This window comes from Cryptotermes secundus, unplaced genomic scaffold (assembly GCF_002891405.2).
Source record: "Cryptotermes secundus unplaced genomic scaffold, Csec_1.0 scaffold653, whole genome shotgun sequence".
In the NCBI taxonomy this organism is placed as follows: Eukaryota; Metazoa; Arthropoda; class Insecta; order Blattodea; family Kalotermitidae; genus Cryptotermes; species Cryptotermes secundus.
In genome coordinates, this window is record NW_019736406.1 from 761,345 (window position 1) to 783,420 (window position 22,076).

Here is a 22,076-nt window from a genome sequence, read left to right on the forward strand (position 1 = left end):
TGTTTACGAAAACATATCCAGGCATTTCAATTGTCACTTACATCGAACGACTGCAACAATCATTTAAATAAAGAAACAGTTGCGTTTCTGTGCATATCTCGAGTATAACTAGCCAAGTATTTATTGGAGCGAAAAACGTTCAGAATGTACGCTGCAGGAAAAATGAAACAAATTATGTTCGATACATTTCCCCGTAAGCCTTACAGTTTTCGAGATAACTAAACACAATGGACACTGCACACGTTCTGTTAAGAAGAGTCAGTTGGAAGGGAGCCGCCATTCTTAGCGCGTAAGCTGAAGAATTTCCACTGTTAAAGCCGTTACCAGGGAACCGCTGGTGAAGACACGGCAGACTGGGAAAGTCTTAGCGTGTGCTCTGGTGATTTGTAAAGAGTTGAGATAGCGATGGTGCTGTAATTACTTGCAGGTCCGAGTTGTGGGTTAACGTTTTCAATAGATCCAATATCCAACCCCAAACCCCGTCCAGAGTCACCCATACACGTGACAATATGCAGGATAAGCCTGTTTTACGATTATTCATGCTTTTTTATCTTCCTTCGCTGGCATGGATAATCGGAAGTATATTGTATATTTAAATGAGGGAACTTTTATGTCCTCTATCCGTCATATACTTCGGTGCTGCCAACATAACCTTTGAAATAAAATATACCTCTAAACTTGGATGTTTTCTTTACAGACTCCAGGTCGTGAGCGATGGTATGTGAATGACGTGAAACTCAGCATCAGTATTACCGACAAGCTTTTCCAGAACGTCAACAGACAAGGTAATGTGCGTCTAACATAACTTTCGGTTTGTATCGTCATCAGATACTGTCACCACCCGTGTGGAGGCGGGGTCGAATACCTCCATCGTGACCCTGCGAGTCGTAGGAGGCGACGAAAAGGCAAGCCTCAAATGTGAGACAGTAAAATACGGTCGCGAGTTCCAAGGGACTCGGACCCGAGAAAGAGTGCGCTGGAAAGAGCCAGTAGCACGTAAAAAAGACAGATCCGTCCTCTCGTCAGAGAGGACGCCCCACAAAAAAGCAAAACCGTAACGTTCAACAGTAATAAATATCTGGTCATGAGACACCAAGACTTACTGACTGACTGACTGACTGACTGACCGTCAGTCGCAATGTGACTTGGACTTGGGACAGCAACGACACGGTCGGAACCTAGTCGCCACACGATACAGTTGGAATACTGTTGAAGTGATAACAGTTTTAAGGTGTGTAAGATTGAGTGTCCAATAAAGATTCGCTATATCCCAGACCCACGTGAAGTTATTTGTCGCGTGACATACACAACACGTGACAATATTAAAAACTTCACATGTATGAAGCCTTGCACCAGAGAACTATGAAGATATAAATCATCACTGCAGACATGAAACACTCCGTATGGTACCAAAAAAAAAAAAAGAACAGTCTACACTGGACGGAGTTGTCATGGTGACATACATATAAATGTTATGTGCGTGAGATCTATTATTCTCATTAAGCAAGTTTACGTCACCACAGAAACGAACAATCGAGTACGCGTATTTGCACGCTGCATGAACGTAAGTTATGTAGCAGCGAGACAGCAGTCCTTTCTTTCAGTGTATCGTGTCTATTATGAGAGTATTAATAATATCTTCATGTGAAAATATGACGTGTAGTATACCATAAAAGGAGGCAGTTTAGGAACGAATATTTGTGAGTGTTACTCGTGGGGGAAGGCGTTAATCGCGAGAAAGCAGGGGAAATTAATAATACGAGCGCTTATACAACAAATGATGGAACTACCCGTTGAATTATCAACGGGTTTACACTAGTGATTTTACAATAAATTTTAAATTCCTCTACTTGTGGCATTCCATGGTACTTTATATTTTGTAAATGGCTCCACCTAACAGAAAACCTCATGAAGTAACGAGACTGACATTCGGCAAGCATCCGCTGCGCTCGGGCACAACTCAGAATGCCTACCTCGCGAATGCCTCAAGCTTATCCAGGAAGAGAGCTCTATCACTTCCTTACAGTTCAATTTGAATCCATTTTGCAAACCATTATATTATTCTAGATTCTAAAGGGTTCTGACGGTGTATAACACACAGACAGAAAACACGACGTTTCGGAAACTGGACCCGTGACTGAGATTACATCTTTCTAAGGGGTCCAACACTTGCCGCGCCATAGCTCAAGCGGTTAGTCGCTGGCTTCCCACCGCGGCGCCCCTGGTTCGATCCCGGGTCTGGTCAAGTGGGATTTGTGGTGGACAAAGTGGCGCTGGGGTAGGTTTTCTCCGAGTACTTCGGTTTCATCTGCCAATCTTCATTCCATCAATTGCTCCACAATCACCCTCACCTATCATCTGGGGCTGGTACAATAGGCCAGAAGTGGCCGCAGTACAAGGAACTTAGTCCCACCCCACTAGCAATAAAAAAGGGGTCCAACTGAGTAGGTGTCTTCCCCCTCACCTGAGGACGGAAACGTCCAATTTCCGAAACGTCGTGTTTTCTATTTTCTAGAATACCGGACGATGGAAAAAGTCCAAAAACCCCGTAATTCTCTGCGTTATATTATCCTGTTTGATATTCAATAAACTATGTCGCTGATAACAACCAACGAGCCATATACATTTTAGAAATGGGATAGCTGAATCCATATAGGACTACGCAATGGACTGGACATTCATGGATTCAGTTCTCAGTGTCCTCAGTCTGTTACTAGACTTTTTTGGTAACGGCTTCTAACAATGGCTATTCCTCTGCCTCCGGGTATCAAGTCCTCTCTGAATGGCGGCTCCCGTCCAGCTGCCTGCCTTCCTTACAGTTGATTCGCGGCCATTTCACTCCAACCTTCTAGTCTTCTCTTCTCCGCCTATCAAGTAGCTACTCTAACCTTGTCCGTTGCTTATAACATCTCGACACAGACCATATAAAATATACCGTTCCTGTTGCATACGTATTCACTGCCGCGAGAACGTATTTACGAAGCCGTTCCATAACAATCGGCCGTCTATTCTTATTTATTAAGAATCTGTTGCCGATCAACGAGCATTGTTCCGTTGTTTAGCGGCCGTTGCCCATAAACGAATGTTGTTTCAGAGCCGTTCTTTAGCAGCGGCTGTTTTTCTGGCTCCATAGCTCCTGCTCTGAGCAACTATGCCACAATATTATTCATTGTAATAAAGTGACAAAGCGTGTATGGTGTCCATAAAGTAAAAATGCCGTTACCTGGACGCTGCCTGAACAAACCTCTCCTCCCGTCGAAGCCCCAATTTCCAAACACTTGAACAGTCTTGGAACGAACGTAAATTAGGTCATGGGTCCCGTCGGAGTCCGAAACCAAGAAAGACTGTGCTGGCGAGCCCCAGCAGTAATTTACTGGGCTAGACTTGACCGGAAGCGATTAATTCTTCCCAGAACTTCTTGTTGCCTTAGGCCCTTTATTTACTTGGAAAGTGGAATGGTGTTTGAGAAAATGGTTGTGAACCTTAAAAATAAACTTCTGGACAATATAGTAGCCATTGTACAGTGATATTTCATACACTGCAGCCAGCCTGAAGCCACCTTATGCGTTGTCTGTTGTCCCGACTTGACAAAGAGGATTGAACGCTGGTCTCGTACTCGAGATATCCTCGTTTCGTATCTCATCCGGGATCGCAGTTATTTTATCTCAGGTTGTACGCGTATTTCCTCAGTCACTCCAGGATTTTTACGGGAGAGTACCTTAAATTAGATCGCGACCACTTCCTTCCGAATCCTTTCCAATTCGTTAAGCAGCAATCTTGCTACCCTTCCACGTTACAATGCTAACCGCGCCCTAAAATAAAACATAAACCAAATATCAGCCATTGCACAGGAGGGCGGATGGGCCCCTAGACCAGGTCTCGACGCTGTGGAGAACAGAAACTTTGCATCCTTGCGGGAAATCGAATGCAAATTCTCCAGTTCGCCAGCCTAGTCACTATACATGGGGAAGTCATAATGTTTTAATTATCACCATGAGAAAATCACAATACCAAAATATCGTTCTATATAGGAGATAGCCCATTTCTTGAGCTTGCCGAACAGTCAAATTTTTCCGCGCCGAGTGGATAGAGGGTGCCACTAGAAGGGGCAAAAGCAAAATGGCGACGTCGGTTGAGAAAGTGGAGGCTCGTGCTGTGATACAGTTCCTGCATTTGCAAGGGAAGTCTGCCAAGGAGATCCACGATCAGTTGACCGCTGTATATCAGGAAGGTGTACATTCATATGACACAGTGGTCAGGTGGAAGAGGCGCTTATATTGTGAACAGTCAACCCTCGAAGATGAACCCCGAAGTGGAAGACAATCTCTCGCTGAGGAACCGGGAATCGTGGCACAGGTGGAAGCTTTGATACTATCCGACAGGCGCATAACTATTGAAGCTATTGTTCATGAGGTCCGCATCATCCATGAAGAGTTACACATGAAGAAGGTCGCTGCGCGTTCGGTGCCACGACTGTCGACACCAGTTCAAAAACATCAATGGATGGATATCGAAAAGAAACATTTGCAGTCGTGCCAAGACGAAAAGATGGAATTTTTTGACCGCACGATCACGATGAATGAATGTTGGGTGTATCATTATGACCCTGAAACAAAGGAAATGAGCAAGCAGTGGAAGCATGCAGACTCTCCTCCACCAAAGAAGGCCAAATCCCAGCTGTTGTCAGGAAAGGTGATGTTGAGCGTGTTCTGGGATTGGCAGTTTCATCATGACCGACTATGTGCAAAAGGGCGTGAGTACTACCGGAACATTCTGAGAAAATTACGAAGGAAATCAAGAAAAAGTGACACGGAATGCTGGGAAAAGGTGTGCGACTTCTTCACAACAACGCATCAGCTCATGCTGCTCATGCTACGACACTTGCCGCCAGTTTTGGATAAGAAATATTTGCAGAACCCTCTTCTCGAGAACGACAAGGAGGCACATATTCGACCCCCGTCAAAAGAAATAATAAGAGGAATGACACGAACCCACTTGGTTTACGAATTCCAGTAGAATCTTATCAAACTAACTATAAATATTTTAATGTATTGGAACAGCCGCTGTAGTTGTAAAGACTTTAGATTTTACAGCCAATTGTATATTGTTTATATTGTGTGTATATATATATATATATATTGTGAAGTGGATGGTGTAACGGGAAGTAGGGGTCACGTGAACTCTCTGTGGTTTCGCGACTGACGTCACATACCTCCACTCCTTCCACCAGTACGCAACGCTCGGTGGGCGCCCACCTCCCCCGCGGTGACGTGGCAGAGGAGCGGCTGTGTTGTTATCAAGGATACCGCAGTTGTTACACAGCAGTAAACAACTCTCGACAGTGTTGCTAGGCAACACCTGTAAACACGGCGTCAGGCAACAGCGGTACCTATCACGTAACTGTTTTCTGTGTTGTCCCTGCCAAGGCTAAATAAAGAGCAGCGAACACTATTCAGTAGTAGTGAGCGATTAGTGAGTGGGGATCGAGTGAGTTACTAAGAGAGTGAGTAACCAGTCAATTGCAGTCTAGCATTCGCCGGAGGAAGTAACTGTGATATTGCCGATGGCAGTAATTGTGTAATTGTGAACTGTATACGTGTACGAGCGAATGGGGAATAAATTCGCTATATTCGATACGGCGTAAAGTTATTTGTTAGTCGCAAAAGAGAAGAAGGAAAATAAATATGTATGGAGGGAACGCCCGACCTTTCAACCCGAGTGAGCACTTGCACACAGACACGGTAATGATGTGTTGTGGTGCAGTCGCTGTGTCGCTCTCCCGATGGTTGCATTGTGTGCGCGGCAGGTCGGCTTGCCAAGATTCCGCTCACATTCCAATTGTCTACAGTCTAAACACGTACAAATTAAAGCCATTATCTTGATTATAGTTTTGTATGGATGCGCATTAAGGGAAGGGTGTTTGAGAATATACTGCCGAGGAAGAAATATTTAGACCCATGAGAGATTAAACATTCGGAGGCTCAAACTGTACCCTTCGCCAGACACAATTAGAATGTTCAAGTAAAACAGAACTAGACAGGCGGGACATGTAGCACGCCTGGGAGAGAAGAGGAATGCATACAGGCGTTTAAGTGAGAGAGCTAGAAGCAAAGAGACCAGTAGGAAGACCTGGACATAGATTGGAGGTAAAAAGATAAAGTTATCCCTGTAAAACGCCATGAGGGCCCATAGCGTTGTGAGACGTCGAGGATCCAACATTTTTTAGGCAACTGGCTCACAGATGGCAGTGAGGTTGTCAGCCTTATGCGCCGGCCGCCCTTTACCCTGCAGGATGATTCCTGGTACTCATTTCTGTTAGAGGCTGAGTTGACCCCAGGGCCATAGTGCGGCTGGAAGGATTAGGTCAATTAAAAAAAATGACCTCATCGGAAATTGAAGCAGGGAGTTTCCGGCTCGTAGCATAGTGCCTCAACCAAATACGCCACCGCGTACCTCCATAGGTGGGATGATAATATTAAAAGAGATATTAGAACATGAAGCTCTGGGAAAAACTGCTGGTCTTTCATTTCATTATATATTGAATATTTTATACGACACGGACCGCATAGAAAAGTCGCGGGAACTTTTTTACCGAGCCGTTGCCTAGCAACGTTAAAGACGCACAGAGAGAAATATGATCTCGTAAGCCCCCTTTTATTTATTTTAAATAAGGAAACTAGGCTAATATAATACAGGGAGGTAGGGATTGGAATTCTCTGGCTGAGAACAGAGACCAGTGGCACGGTAATGTCCCTTCGGGTTCAGTCCTCGACTGGTGGGCTCCATACAGTCAGTCACTTTTCGTTCTGTGCTGCAGGTCCTCGGTTGCTGAAGACGCACAAGAGCCCCACAATGCTTTTCCCGACGCCGGTAGGGAAGTCTTACTCGTGCCAGTCAGAAACCTCGGTGGAGCTCCAGGATGGAGATGTGAGTGCCACGGTGTTCCTCCGAGGGTTCAAACTCCAGCCCTTTATCAGCAAGAAGGATTTCGGTCCCGGTAAGTGCATACGAAGGAGTACTGCACTCAGAACTACGTCCATCGGCTGTCATTCTGGAAACTTCATCTGTTTCTAACCTCAAGCGAAAAGAGAGAGGGGGAGTCAACTACTCGACTGGGCCGTTAGTTACTGCACCACCTTGTTACCTGAGGATGGAAACAGATCCAGTTTCCGAAACGCTGTACTCTTCCGAATATTAGACGACAGAAGTCAATAATCCCAACTCCACTTCCTACATTCACAGTTGAGACCAACATTAGAACTCGTAACGTCTGTCAAATGACTTCTATCCTTCAAGGAAGAGCAGTCGAGGAATGTAGTGGGTAGAACTGGTCGACCTACACTATTGTACTGTTCATTTAGGAAGACAGTGAGCTTTAACGAAGGGCAACGGATACGAGCCATCCGAAAATCATAAACATGTTTTCACCCTGCACAGTACATGAGAGTTGGTCTTGACTATTTCTTTGCCTTCTCTTCGTTGTAGGACATTACTAACCTATTTCTCCTGTTAGCAAGTGTACTTTATCGGTTTCATTATTCATTTACTTGTTTATTATTTATAATTTACTTAAGTATTTCCAGTTAAATATTCTCTGGCTGGCTTGTCCACCTGTAGCCTAGTGCACAAGTAAGGTTCACACTGATTCGCTGAGGTATCAGCCTCTGACAAAAATGAGCACCAGGAATCTTCCTGCGGGTAAAGGTCGGCAGGCGCGTAGGACTGACCTCACCTCCATCTGTGAGCAGATTGTCTAGAAAATGTGGGAGACTCGACGTCTCAAAACCTTATGGGCCTTCACGGCCTGTTACAGCGATACCTTTACTTATTTTTTAAGCGACATGAAGACGCGCTTAAGAGACACATTTCCGTGGGGTTCTTTTTTCCACGGCACAGAAATCAATGTGCTTCTTCTTCGACACAGATACAGTCTCAGGCTCAGTCTCTCTCTCTCTCTCGGATGGTTTGTACATTGCCAATTCAGCTTCATGATGTGATGCTAGTGTAACAGGACCAACAGTCGTGCGCCCTCTGCTACTAGCTGAGTGGCAAACTGACAACAGTGTGTCGCTGCCCTTGTTTATTGGATGTGCACCTCACTCACAACCCACGAACAGAAGAAAAGTGCCCCCCCCCCAGATTCGAAAACGTGGCACAGAAATCTCCAAAATGCGCCTTAAATACGTCACGAACTCACAACAAACAACCTCCACGTAACATACACACACTTCAGTATTCAACCTGCAAAAGAATAAGCCTGTGTGGATTAATTATCTACTTGAATCTTAATCGTAATTTTAACTTTAAAACATTTTTGCTTTCATTTTGATTAGTGCTGTTCAACGCGGTAATAACCCATCTTCTGCGTTAGTTTATTATGTTAAGTTCGATATAGGTGTCATTCAAAAGTGAGAGACACGTGGGCGTCGGTAGGGGGGTAAAGCCAGACGTTTCCCCGCTCCCCGCATTCTTGGAGGAAATCAAAAAATTGGAAACAGTAGGCCATACGCCAAATACAGTGTGCGCCAAAACATTCAGTACCGAAATGAAAAGACGTCCTGTTGATACCACTGTCTATTCATGTGAAGGCACCTTGCACGACAGAACCTTCTCAAATCCCGGAGAAATGGTCCGATCACCATGTCCCTGTAGCCTTCTTGCGTGACGGTAAGAGCATTGCCTTCCCCATCCTCAATGAAATAGGGGCCTAATGTACCGTGTGCTGAGACGGCACACCATATCATCACACGTGTACTGTGTAGCGGTTTCTGGACGATAACATCTGGCCGCTCAAAACCAAGGAAGCGAGTTGTCTAGCGACCACTTCCGTATGAGCGCAAATAATACTCAACTATGAATAGTTTTTCCTCCGTCGAGAGACCAATTTCCAACAACTGCACAACACAACTTCCTTTTCAGTACTGGGAACACGTGCGGCTGGAGCTATGCCCCGTCGACAAACGCACATGCGCTTTTGAGACGCGCGAGTTTCAGTACTGTAGTGGCGCATACTGTATTAATACAAAATGTAAAAGTATTTTCTTAGAATCAGTCTTCTACATTCAATAGTCTTTTGTGATCAGCAAAAACTGGTTTTGCAAGTAAGTTCATAATCCAATTTTGCGGGAGTCCTGTCCCCTTGACGGCAACCAACCCCGCTCGTCTTACAAAGCACGTGGCAGCAGAAGTTATGAGCCGAACGAATGCTGCAGCCATCAGAAAAACAGAGGGTATACCATATTAGAAAGTAAAACCGTGATTAGACAGGCCTTACCCAGTTAAGAGCAAGTTACATTATTGTATGAGAAGGCGTATGAGCTTACTTAGTTTCCTTGAAAATGTTATTTCAATTATACTGTCACGTGATTTTAGTGAATACAGACGGTGTCTGGATTGGTAATCAGATTTACTGAACACTTACAACTTGTAACTACAAGTAAGGACTATGCTCTCGCTGTTCTACACACTTCACAAATCACTATATGACACACTAGGTCTTCTGAGTCTGTTACAGTCTTCATTAGCCGTTACTTAGTAGCGGCTTCCAACGGTGGACATTCCCCTTTCTCTAGGTTCCCGAACTGTCCCAGGCATCAGCCGCCAGCTTCTAACAGCAACAGCTCACAACGATTGAATTCCAGAGTCTCCGCTAACTAACTGCAACAGTCACAGTCAGTTGCGTTACGACTGGTGGTTTACTGCCAATCAGTTCGTCTAGGCGTCAAGCCCCTTGAGACCCACGACCAGTGATTTTTTTTCCAACTGTACCCTTGCGGTCATCGTCCTTATGTAACATCCTCTCTGACGAGAAGATGGGTTGGTCTCTTATGAATGCTCTTGGCTTTCATCAAGTGTACGTACCGCATATATAGCGTGTTATTGAAAATTCTTTCTTGTGCACTACATACAAGTCCTCCGTTAGGCCAGCATTTACAAATAACAGACCCTGCTTATAACATCTTGGCACGGACCGCATAGAAAACACGGTTCCTCTGTTCTTGTTTAAGGGCCGTTGCCTAGTAACGGCTGTTGTCTAGTAGTTTCGCGGTCTACATACCACAATATTATGATTTAGTTGTGTTCCCCCATCTGTATACTTTTCCGTACGGCTATCTGTTCGAAAAAGCAGAGAGCACCCCTTCCAGCACAGAACTGAACCAACCAAACAATTGTCCTGTGTTCTAGTGTACGAGTGCTCCCCGGGCGGAGGCTTCGCGTTCCGGGACGAGACCGCTCCAATCGCCGTGGGCAGCACGCTGGCCATAGTAGTCCTCCTTACCGTCACCGGGTACGGCGTCTATCGCTACGTGAAGATCAAGAAAGTTCAGTACGATACCATGGAGTAGCTCCACACATAACTGAATTAGCGTTTCAAGTATTTCTATTGGTTAAGGTGAAGGATAATTATAAATGCATTATCACTGCTCCTGTACTCTGTCCGACAGTGTTTCCGGGATGAAAGAAGCAGCTCCAGGACGAGCGGCAGAATCCAGTTATCCCTTGCAATAACCGTTACATAAATACTCTCCAGGTTAGCGTCTCTATATTAATCATAATAGTAAACACTCGGGATTACAGGGTTCGTCCGGTATTCTGGGTCTGTTTCCGTCTTCAAGTGAGGGGGGTGGGAGACACCTACTCTGCTGGGCCCGTTAAAAACATCTAACCTCAATCACTGGACCTAATTAATATATAAAGTATAAATACCATATAACATAATAAATCATACTCAGAATTACTGGGTTTTAGGGCTTTCTTCACTGTTCAGTATTCTAGAAGCCAGAAAACAACGTTTCGGAAACTGGACGTGTTTCCGTTCTCAGGTGAGTGGGGAAGACACCTACTCAGTTGGGTCCCTTACAAAGAGCTAACCTCAATCACTGGACAACCCCTGTCAGATTCACTACAGCTATTTAATCACCTGAGACCAGGCTAATTCGGCGGGAGATAACAGGAAACTATGCAATAAATACACACATGGTGCTCGCGGTTACATGTCCTCACAAAATTACAATTTTGTTCTGTGCATTGGTGCTCGTGCACTTGATTTTGTTGGCTAGGTTCGTAGCATAAATTACTGTCTCCCTGTCTATCCTAATTCCACGAATGTGAAAGCATGTGGCTTGTAGAATACCGGATGGACGAAGTCCGAAAACCCAGTAATTCTGAGTATGATTTATTATGTTATATGGTTTTTATATTTTATATATTAATTAGGTCCAGTGATTGAGGCTAGCGCTTTCCCTCACCTGAGAATGGAAACACATCCGGTCTCCGAACTTTGCATTTTTGCTTATACAATCCCGGACGATGGACAATGTCCATAAACCCAGTGATCCCGACGGTTATACGCCCTCGTCAGAACCCTTTAGTCTAATAATAAATCATGTTATTCTCACAGCAGAGGGTATGGACAGTTATTTCCCAAAAGACAGGACTCTTCTTACCATATAATTCTCGCATATTTGAATAAATACACGATTTTATACACCGCATAGTAGTAAGGCAATTATTTAAAAATAATCGCTGAACATCTATTGGAACTGACTGTGCGTTTCTCGGTGACCAATGCCGCCGCTACCGTCAGTTGAAGTGACAGTACATTTAGGGTAAAATATTTGGAAAGTAGCGACTAAACCGGCTCAATAGCGACATATTCCCTTTCTTCAGTTACCGTCTTTTTCTGCTTCTTTGGTATAAGCCAGTGTTTCTCAACCGCCGGGCCGTGACCCGACACCGGGTCGTCTTATAGAAAAAAAAATTACTAGGCCGCAGCCTCATAAAGGATGAGAACCACTGGTATAACCGATAACTGATAACCGATCACAGTGGCCGCGCGGTCTAAGGCATGAAATGTCTTCGACCGCTTGAACACTGGGATCGTGGACTCGAATCCCACTCAAGGCATGGACGTTTGTCTGCGTTTATTGTGTTTGTGTTAGGTAGCGGCCTACCAACGAGCTGATTCCTCGTCAAGTGAGTCCTGCCGACTGTCTAAGATTAAGAAACTGAAGTGAAACGAAGCGTTTCACGGATGCCCTATGCTCCAAAGTGAGAGCATCAGAAACAGATTGATACATATCCCTGTATCAGGCCATGGAGGCCCTTAGGGTTGTGTACTGTTTAATTACCTTGGCAAAGGGACTAATGTTTTCACGACTAGTAATAAAATCAGTAGCATATGTGTGTGCTGTAACACCTCTTACTTTAACTTTCAAACATAATCGGACAGAGTACAGAATGAGATAAACACTTTCTTCCATAGGAAATTTTGTAATAAGTTATGTACCATTTAAAACGCAATACAAACAACAATGACGTCCTACAGTATAACAATGAGACCAGAAGTTGTTCCCGCCGTAGAATGGCCTCTCCCAACTTTCCTCGTGACACTCGTTACTATGCTGCTGTTATCGCCTGTTGCGCAGAAGGCCTTCTGGTGCGAGCGCGGGAAACAACTGCGCATTTGATTCGTTTGCTGCTGTTCGTGAAGCATTTAGCATGCGTATCCTGACAGACAGGTGTCCAATACAACAATACTGATGTCAGTCGTAAGCTTGAATACACTGTTGTAGTCAGGGTTGCGTTTTAAATGGTACACGGCTGTATTTTGTGGCATACTTCAAGTATGCGCACCAGCCCAATTACAACTGCATTAATCAGTTCAAAGAGCAGATTACTATGTGCATGGTTTTTTATTCTGATAAGAACTGCAGCTGAATTTAAACTGTTCTTACGATTCATATTCAATGAGCAATGAATGACTGCATTCAATATTATGTGAGGCCGTCTGTAATCCATTTCCAAAATGACGGTATATGTCCTATGTAGTTGATAAAGAGTTGGTAAATAACCAATAAACAAGCAATATTCACTTTACCTTGTAAAACTGGGAGAATATAGTTTTCAGACGTACACAAAGCACACCAACTTTGAAGAAAGAAATGAAACAACAGAAACACACGCATGATAAGAATGATTATCTTTCTGTCTCGACAGGTCTTTATCATATCACGTTACATAAATATTAGGCACAATAGAGCACTGTGGTCGCGGTGCAGGGGCCATAAAGGCCCACCCCTTATACATTCATACATACATACATACATACATACATACATACATACATAAATATTAAAAATCCATTACTTGAATATTCAAGGAAATAAAGTTCAAAGCAATTTTAGCAGTTACGTAGCTTTATATTTCAAACGTTGTTTATTCTTCAGCTAAATATAAATTAGTGGTGTGATGCTTTTCTAAATAACTCCAGCTAATTTCACAAAATTCGGTGAACGTCCCAATTTTGTGACATACTGTACCGTTTCGTTTGCCATGTTTTAAATTCCCTATGATATTAGGTATCGTATGTGCTCCACAGTTGGTACTCCGTGTCTGAAACATATGCTCTCTGAGGTTGCATCACCAACATCAGTTGCTCTATACTAGAGATCTCCATGAACGTGACATTCCTTTTCGTAAGATTGCCTTCTCAACGTCTGATGTAACCTCAAAGACGTTTCAAAAAGATGATATTGGTATTGACGGCCCTTCAAAAATCCTTCTACTCCACAGTTTTAACAGTTCTCGAAAGAAGACTCCTCTATAGGGACATTTATGGAGAACTGTTGAAACGAACTCCATTGCGGAGACATCTATGAACAACTGATAAAACTAACTATTAGGTTTTTTTGGACTTTTCTCCATCGTCCAGAATTTTAGGTAACAGAGGACACGGCGTTTCGGAAACTGGATGTTTCTGTCTTCAGATGAGAAAGGAAGACACATACTCAGTTGGGCCCCTTAGAAAGAGCTAATCTCAATGATTTTACCAATTCCTTTCTCACCTGAAGACGGAAACAGATCCAGTTTCCGAAGCCTCATGTCCTCTATTACCTAGAATTCCGGACAATGGAAAAGTCCAAAAACCCAGTAATTCTGTGTGTCATCCACCATCGTCAGAACCCTTTAGAATCTACTTGATAAAACTAACTCTCAGAAAGCGTAGTACCACAAATTGGGGTAGGACACGAAATTAAAGTGGAAGCATAACCTTTAACACGTTTTGACTGATGCCTTGTGTCTATAGGAAAATAATATCCCAGTTTTTACATGTTTATCTCTAAATAAAATTCAGAAACGTTATTTATGCTTGCACATGCGTGAACGACCTTCCAAAGTGAAATTAATTTGCTCTCTCACAAGGATGGTATTGGGCTGTATTTATGAATTTTCCATGGCGGACATGCAATCTTGTTATTGGAAATATAGATTATTGAAAGCAACTCTGTCTACATTTTTGCAGGCTGCGTCATGATCGTTGAGTCATGCTTAGAAAGTTACTATACTATACGCAATATCTTAATCTATTTTGAATGTTCGATGGGAAAACAAAATCACCACGCTGGAGATTTCGCTGAACAGACAGAGATTTGCTTCCCTAAGGTTACCTATTCACGATATGATACCGCGAAACACGGTATATTTCAGACAGACAAATAGTACCGTCTAGACTTGGCATGTTGAACATACTTTATATTATAACTATTGAAATTTTCTGTCTTAATTTCATTTTACTTTAGCGGTAGTTGGATTTTTAAATTGAGCTAATCCTTCTAGCCGAACTATGGCCCTGGGGTCGACTCAGCCTCTAACAGAAATAAGTACCAGGGATCTTCCTGTGGACCGGCGACCAACGCGTAAGGCTGACAACCTCACCCACATCTGTGAGCCGATTGTCTAGAAAATGTGGGAGCCTCGACGTCTCACAATCCTATGGGCCTCCCCGGCCTGTTACAGGGACAGCTTTGCCTTTTTTTATGTATCGATTATTTGTAACTGATCAAGCAGAAGGAATTTCGGAAAAGACTGGTCGTTTTGTACGTTATTTAACCCGAAACATTCAATGTTCTACGTCAAACACATTTTTATATTCTGGTTCTTATGTTCTCCAGGACAGAATTTAATGCATTACTTCGGGTTTCGAGAATATGCTATGTCCCCGACACACCATCCACTGCACGATCTATACAAGGGCTTCCAAGCTTAACAAAATAACCATGAAGACGGAAGCTGCAATGTTTGTCGAAACTGAAAACCTTCAACATTCTATGAGATGCATCATAACTGCTTTTCTTGGAGGTTTATTTAATGTCGCTTTCATTGTGGATATTATACCGCTGAACGGTACGATGTTTGATGAATGATGAACTTGAAAACATCTGGATGGAAGCGGCCGTGACCTAATTAAAATAATATCCAAACAATTATGAGGAAGGGCTTAAGAAAACCATGAAAGCAAAGTTCTACCCAAATTCGTTAAACAGTGTAAAGCCACAAAATCAGCTCTCCCGCTGATATGCAACCGCTTGAAAGAATCCTCGAAGGAAAGAGAACCGAGGTTCTCATAGCGCTGACTCTGAACAACGCGGTATTTTGTGATGTAACACCGTGTTGTTTGGCCATATCCCGATGTTTCGGAGGAGCGTTACGTTTTCAACTTCAGAGTCAAATAGTAAACCATTCAGTAGCAGCAACCAGCAAGGCTGTAAGCACAGCAACTCATGCGAGGAATGTTACGTTTTACTTTTGACCCTGTCCTTCGAAACACTGATCTTTCTTCGACCTATCCAGAAAACCGCACTCTTCAACGTTCGTATCTTTTTGTAACTTGTCCACTGTTTCAACTGTTTCGAAACAAGACATAATTTGAGGGTGGTGAAAATAAAGACCCCGAGACTGTGACATGGGGCTACTGACATGAAAAACGTGTGGCAGTTGGGGTCCTTACGACGGTGCAAATTAATTAACCCTACAAATGCCAAGTGTCGAAAACTAAGACGTTTACATAAATATCTGATACATATGTATTGTGCTACACAGTCAAGAAATATTTAGAGAGAAATTTTACCTACACCTTCATTTCCTTACAGAGTTAAACGTAAAGTTCTACTTGTCTTTAAATTAAGTTTTACGCCTTTAAGTCGCATGGGGGAATGGAGGTATAGTTCCACCATTCTTCACCTCGGCAACATATGGAAATTAGTGGTCAGCTTCATGTTCCAGGCCGCTTTAGCCCCCGATGCCAATTCAATAGAAGGCTGAGTAGTCCCCAGAGCCGGTCTTGATGATGTGGGGAAGAAATAGACCTCTCGCCCCTGCCGGGAATCGAACCCTGGCCGTCAAGCCCATAGCTATACCATCCGAGCTGACAGTCTCCATGTTCATATTATCTACCCATGAATTCTGCAGCGCCCTGACTTGACATTTGTATGGATTGAAGATGGAAATTCGATAGTCATCTGGAATGATAAACCGTGTAGTCTGGTAGACAGATACAAACTTTTGGGAGCACACCACAAGAGACTGTATTCTCGTACCCACAGCTATGGCAAGCTCCGATCTCCGTCTGTATTTACCTCGCTTCAACATTAACGCTTCCTTTTTATACCTCGCCGTAATGAACAGAATGCGCAGCCCACTGACGGAGATAAGGGCTGTAGGGTATGTAGGGCCTTAGTTACAGTGTCACAGTCTCTCCCTCCCAAAATTCAGCTGCAGCCACTGCCCCGCGTCTCTGCACACACAAACCAGAGGCCACACATGAAAACAAAATTTGCGAATTCAGACTATGGTGCTGTCTTCTGTGATATAACGCCGTGTAGTCCACTGAAAGTCAACGGACGTTTCGAAGGAACATATCGCCTCCATCTTCAGGGTCGAATCTGATGATACAGACGATATATTCCTCCGAAACGTCGGTTGGATTTCAGCAACTTTCACGCCGTTATCCCAAAAGACAGTACTCTTCATAAATACCGCTGTGAGAACATCAGATCCTACAAATTCAGCCAAGTTGCTCCCACATATCTCTAGCACCCTTTGTGATAAGGGAATGCAGTAAACTTCATTGCCCGAAAGACAAGGAATCTTAACCCTAGAAGTGATAAGCTGCGATTTTAAGCTCTAAGAGCTGCTCTTCTTCCAAACACTCTCTAAGAACTTCAAACGTAGGGAAATGTTCCCTCCACGTCTACCTTACTAGAACTATGGAGCTAAGTCCAACTTGAGAAACTGTCAGTCGCTCATCAATTCATGAATTTCCGACATTTTATGGAACTCGTAGGTTCAATACCGTGTTCAAAAGATCCCTCCACTGTCATCTATCCTGAGCCAGAATAATCCAGTCCATTACACTCCGAACTATTTCTCTACAATCAATTTTAATATTATCCTCCCATACAATCGATTTTAATATTATCCTCCCATTTACGTCTAGTCTTCTTACTGATCTCTTTCCTTCTGGCTTTCCCACCATAATCCTATACCCTCCAAAGAATCCGCCCAAGCCCGAGTCCCTACGCTATATTCCGTAACGGTGAGTTCTCTAGCCACATGCCCAATCTCCAAGCTGGAGGATCACTCCTTGTCGGCTGTCTGCGACTGCTTATTCATTATATTCGCAGTTACCCTTCATATCTAGGGGCCATCTCTTCAATCCGCAACCCGAGGACGCGTCATGCCGTGGTGACAAGGGACCCACTTAACACCTTGTCTATTAAGTTGAGAAGAAAACATCAGAGATTGTCGCATGCTGTTGGACATACTCATCTTTATAATGGTAGAAGTTTTCGATACTTGGCAACTTTAGGGTGTGGAATTATTGGCTAACGGCGTCTGTTTCCTTTCTCTCGCTTTTATAATTTTACGTTAATGGAGGCACCTGTTACCCCCACAACGTTACAAAAATATTCCTCTTTGAGACACAACACTTAGGCTCCAACTTACAATGTTCCCTTAGCCCATGAAAGAGAGCTAAACATCAGTTCACCTGCGCCATTATCATCACTGTCCAACAATATTCTTTGTGTGCGTATTGTGACATGACGCCTGAAAGCCGGAATAGTGAAGTCAGAATAGACGTCCATCGATAGGCAACGACCCGATAAACATATTCTAGCGGCAATAAATACGAAAGCAACAATCGAATAACTTCCGTTGTTATGCAACTGCGCTGTAAACACGTCTTAATAACAGAGAGGCAGTGTTTTCAGCGTGATCCGTGCAAAATTGTTATAAAGAAGAGATAATTGTAGTGGAGTCTAGTCGAGTTTCGAGACGCCAGCCCGCCAGGACTGAGCACAGGAATTGAACTGAGTCGATTCTTCGGAATTGGCAGTTACAGAATAACGAAAAGAAAGGAAGACTGCACGTGTGGTCTGAAGTGACAGTGAGACCCTTACAAATCCGTTACCAGGATATGATTAGTGTAGACTGAGAACACTAGTGCGTTTGTAACGATGAACTACAATGTGTGGAAATAGCGATAGCGCTGTACTGCCTGCAGCCCGAGTTCTGTGTACAAGGCGCAACAATCATCCAATCAAAACAAACAACTCCCTACACTTGACAGTATATACACGTATGTACAGGATGTATTACAGCGCTCTGCGGTAGACAGATGGGTTCAATCTGATCATGTTTTGTTAATACACCTGGAAACGCTTTGTTTACGCTCTAGAGCCTCTGAAATGTGAAGGAGGACGCCCTTACCTCTTACCTCTGCGGCTTACTGGGCATATTTACATTACATTTCTCCAAGAGACCTTACGGTGGCTGCTGGAGGTGGTGCCTTTGAAAGTCCATCATGAAATATGGTTCCAGCATGATGGCGCCCTGGCGCACTGCACTAATGTCGTCCGTGACTATTTGGATGAAACCATTGGCAACAGTTGGATCGGACGTGGGGGCCCAATAACCGGCTCCCCTGACTTGACTCCACTGGATTTCTTTCTCTGGGTGTACATGCAAAGCCTGGTGTACGAGACACAACATGATCTCGTGGCAAGAATTGCAGTAGCAGCTGGAACAGTCCGGGAAATGCCGGGACTCTTTCAAAGAGTTAAGTATAACATGAGCAAGCCGCGCAGAACATGCAATGAAGTCGGCGGCCGTCATTTTAAGCAACTTTTGTAATGTAAAACATCATCATCCCACGCTCAGGTCCCGTCTTCACAGACTCCCGTACAGACCTGCCTGATATTCCCTGAACTGGATGGCCATCTCTTCTCTGCCTCCCTTGCAGAGCTCAACTGCACACAGCACTAACAAACCTCAGCTCTCTTCTTGCATAACCACTCTGCAAGACCGAACAGAAAACATCCTTTCCGACAATACCTCTATTGTGACTTGCGTATTCGTTACCGCGGGAACGTGTTTACAGAGCCATTGCCTAGCAATAAACGTCTCCTCTGGCTTCAATTTTCCGGCCTTCAGGCGTCATGTCACAGTATCTCTGGAGGAGTACACACCATAAATTCCAGATTTTTTCCAAATACCTCTTATGTCGTATCTCTTACATCCAAATATTCTATTCGGCATCTTATTGCAGACACTCCAATTAACACTAAATGTTTCTCTCGCCTTATTAAATAAATTAAAAAATGTAATTCCTACTTCAAAGAAAACGCTGTTATCTCCCCTACAAAGATCAACCGGTTAATGCTGGTTTTTGCGAGAATCATACGATTGTCCTTTGAAGCTGTAAACTGCAAACTAAATAAATAAGTTCACGCTCATCTGGAATGCAATTCCGTGTACTTTAGTGTCTACGTACCTGTTATCCTGATATGGGGGCATGCCTGTGCCCTTCAAACTACCCTCAGTTACAGTCCGGCAACTCAAATCTCGTACAGAAAGAAATTCCTTCTCCATTACTTTCTCCCGGTAGTCGGCCCCAGAAAACTTCAGGCCCTAGCATCACCAACATATTACAGATACTGACGCCATTTTGCTCTTTCGCAGTTGTCGAACGTTTCCGAATCGTCCAACTTCCCGACTCGCGGTCGATTAATCCTTCTTCGGTGACGCAGTGGACCTCCATGAGTGCACAACTAGTTTCACCTCCCTTAAAGTAAACTAACTTCATGGATCTGAGATCCTCTTGAGAAGCTGCTAGTTGTGCAGCTACTTCCCAGAACTTCCCAGCATTTGATGAAACCCGAAGGTTCATTAATGTGTTCACAAGACCTCTCCACTGGTCCCGATCCTGAGCCTGATCAATCCAGCCCATACAACTCAATCCTCTCTCTCTCTCAGATCCATTTAATATTATCTACTCACCTACGTTTTGGTCTTCTTAGTAGTCTCTTCCCTTCTGCCTTTCTCACCAATATCTTATATGCATTCCTCTTGCCTCCATTCGTGCTACATGCCCTGCCCATCTCATCCTCCTTAGCTTGATCATTCTAATTATACTTGGCGAAGAGTCCAAGTTACGAAGCTCCTCAATATGCAGTTCTCTCCAACCTCCTGTCACTTCATCTCTCTTCGGTCCAAGTATTCTCCTCGACACCCTGTTCTCAGTCTGTGTTCCTCACTTAATGTCAGAGACCAAGTTTCACACCCGTACAGAACCACAGGCAAAATTATAGTTTTGTAATTTCTTTTTAGACAGCAGACGAGAGAACAAAATGTTCTGGGCTGAATGGTAACAAGCACTACTCAAGTTCAATCTCCTCTTAATTTCCTCCTGAATCAAATTTTGATTTGTAACTATCGTTCCAAAATATATTAACTGTTAGCTATCTTCATGTCATGATTTTGCCCTGCATTCTGGTGACGAGACAGCAACATATATTTAGTTTCCTCTGTGTTTGCTTCTAGACTGGCCTACTTACCAAGAGAAAGTGACTTTACCTCTGTCTATGCTACAGCAGCATTGTTTATCGTGAGACGCTTTGATTCCAACAAAAGAGACACAGAATATTTCACATGGAATAAAAAATTCCAAAAATTCATCGCCCAAATTCGCCGTCGTCCATGGTCCACAAATTGTGACACAAGCGTGAGACAGCGGCTCAAAGAAAACGTAAACGACCCATGAAGACAGGCTGTAATTCTCAACTCTGGCTCCCGGGAATCGAGTTTCCGACAGTTCAGTTTCTCGTCAGTTTATTAACAAACGTGCTGCAGTAGAACAGCGTATAAATAAACAATTGTTATCTCTCGTTAATAAATCGATCCAATAATTACTGATCAGTGTGCTTAATACCGTAAGAAAAACATAAAGTCGTCCCTGTCCTTAATTAAGCACTACGCCATGATGGCGCATAGGCGGGTGGGTGTATAGATCCACATTTTCTTGACCTCGGCAATAGCTCGAGGTGAGTGGTCAGCTTCATGCCCCCACAGCTTTACTCCCGGGGAAAATGCCCCTGGCACCCATTAGATAAGTTGGGTGGAACCCAGAGCCGGTCTGAACGACGTGCAGAACAGAAAATTCTTGACCATACCGGGACCCGAACTCAGACCCCTCGGTCGTCCAGCCCGTAGTCAGTCGCTATACCGAATATACTACCACAGTCAATAAGTTCGTGGAATGGCCGCAAAGCGTCGTACGGGAATTTCCTGCCAATATGTTTCAGCAATGTTTCCGGCAGCTATATCAACGTTGGCAGACTTGCATAGCGGCCAACGGCAACTATTTTGAGGGCCTAAGTGTATGTGAATGCCTTGTAATATGATGCGGTAAAACCACATTCCACGAACCTAACGACTCTGCCACGTATAACAGGTACCCTTGTTAGGTAGTACCTCTCACTAAACCTTGGTTGCGCCCTTACACATTATTTGAAAATTTGTTATACACTGTTACATCATTTAACGTTATTTAACATTACATAATGTTAGGAATCGAAATCGCCCTTACATAAACAAAAATACATATTTACAACAACAAACAAACGAATAAAATGTACTGTCCGTGTTTTTAGACCTGGTCGTTCTCAACAGAATTCGGTGTGTACTCGTATTTGGTCGACTGCCGATCACAGGGGCTGCGCGGTCTAAGGCATGAACTGTCTTCGCCAACAAAAACATTGGAGTCGTGGGTTCGATTCCCACTTAAAGCATGAATATGTCTGTGAGCGTTTATTCTGTCTGTGTTCTCTTGTGTGTAGGTAGCAGCCTTTCGACGGGCTCATCCCCCGTCCAAGGAGACCTACCAACTGTCTATAGCATTAAGAAACTGAAAAAGCGACCAATGCCTAACAAAGGGGTGTAGAGCCATGATGATG

General features: G+C 43.8%; 2 protein-coding genes across 5 annotated transcripts in view; one reads left to right on the forward strand and one right to left on the reverse strand.

The window, feature by feature from the left end:
- Window positions 1-10,388, forward strand: part of LOC111869890 (lysosome-associated membrane glycoprotein 5) — a 36,492-nt gene extending 26,104 nt beyond the window's left edge. The window contains exons 6-8 of the mRNA XM_023861751.2: window positions 698-785; window positions 6,818-6,997; window positions 10,186-10,388. Coding sequence (XP_023717519.1) covers window positions 698-785; window positions 6,818-6,997; window positions 10,186-10,346 — 429 coding nt within the window. The 3' untranslated portion in view covers window positions 10,347-10,388. The remainder of the gene's footprint in view (window positions 1-697; window positions 786-6,817; window positions 6,998-10,185) is intronic.
- LOC111869888 (zinc finger protein 239) overlaps window positions 1-22,076 on the reverse strand; it is a 91,948-nt gene that overhangs the window by 62,573 nt on the left and 7,299 nt on the right. The window lies entirely within an intron of this gene.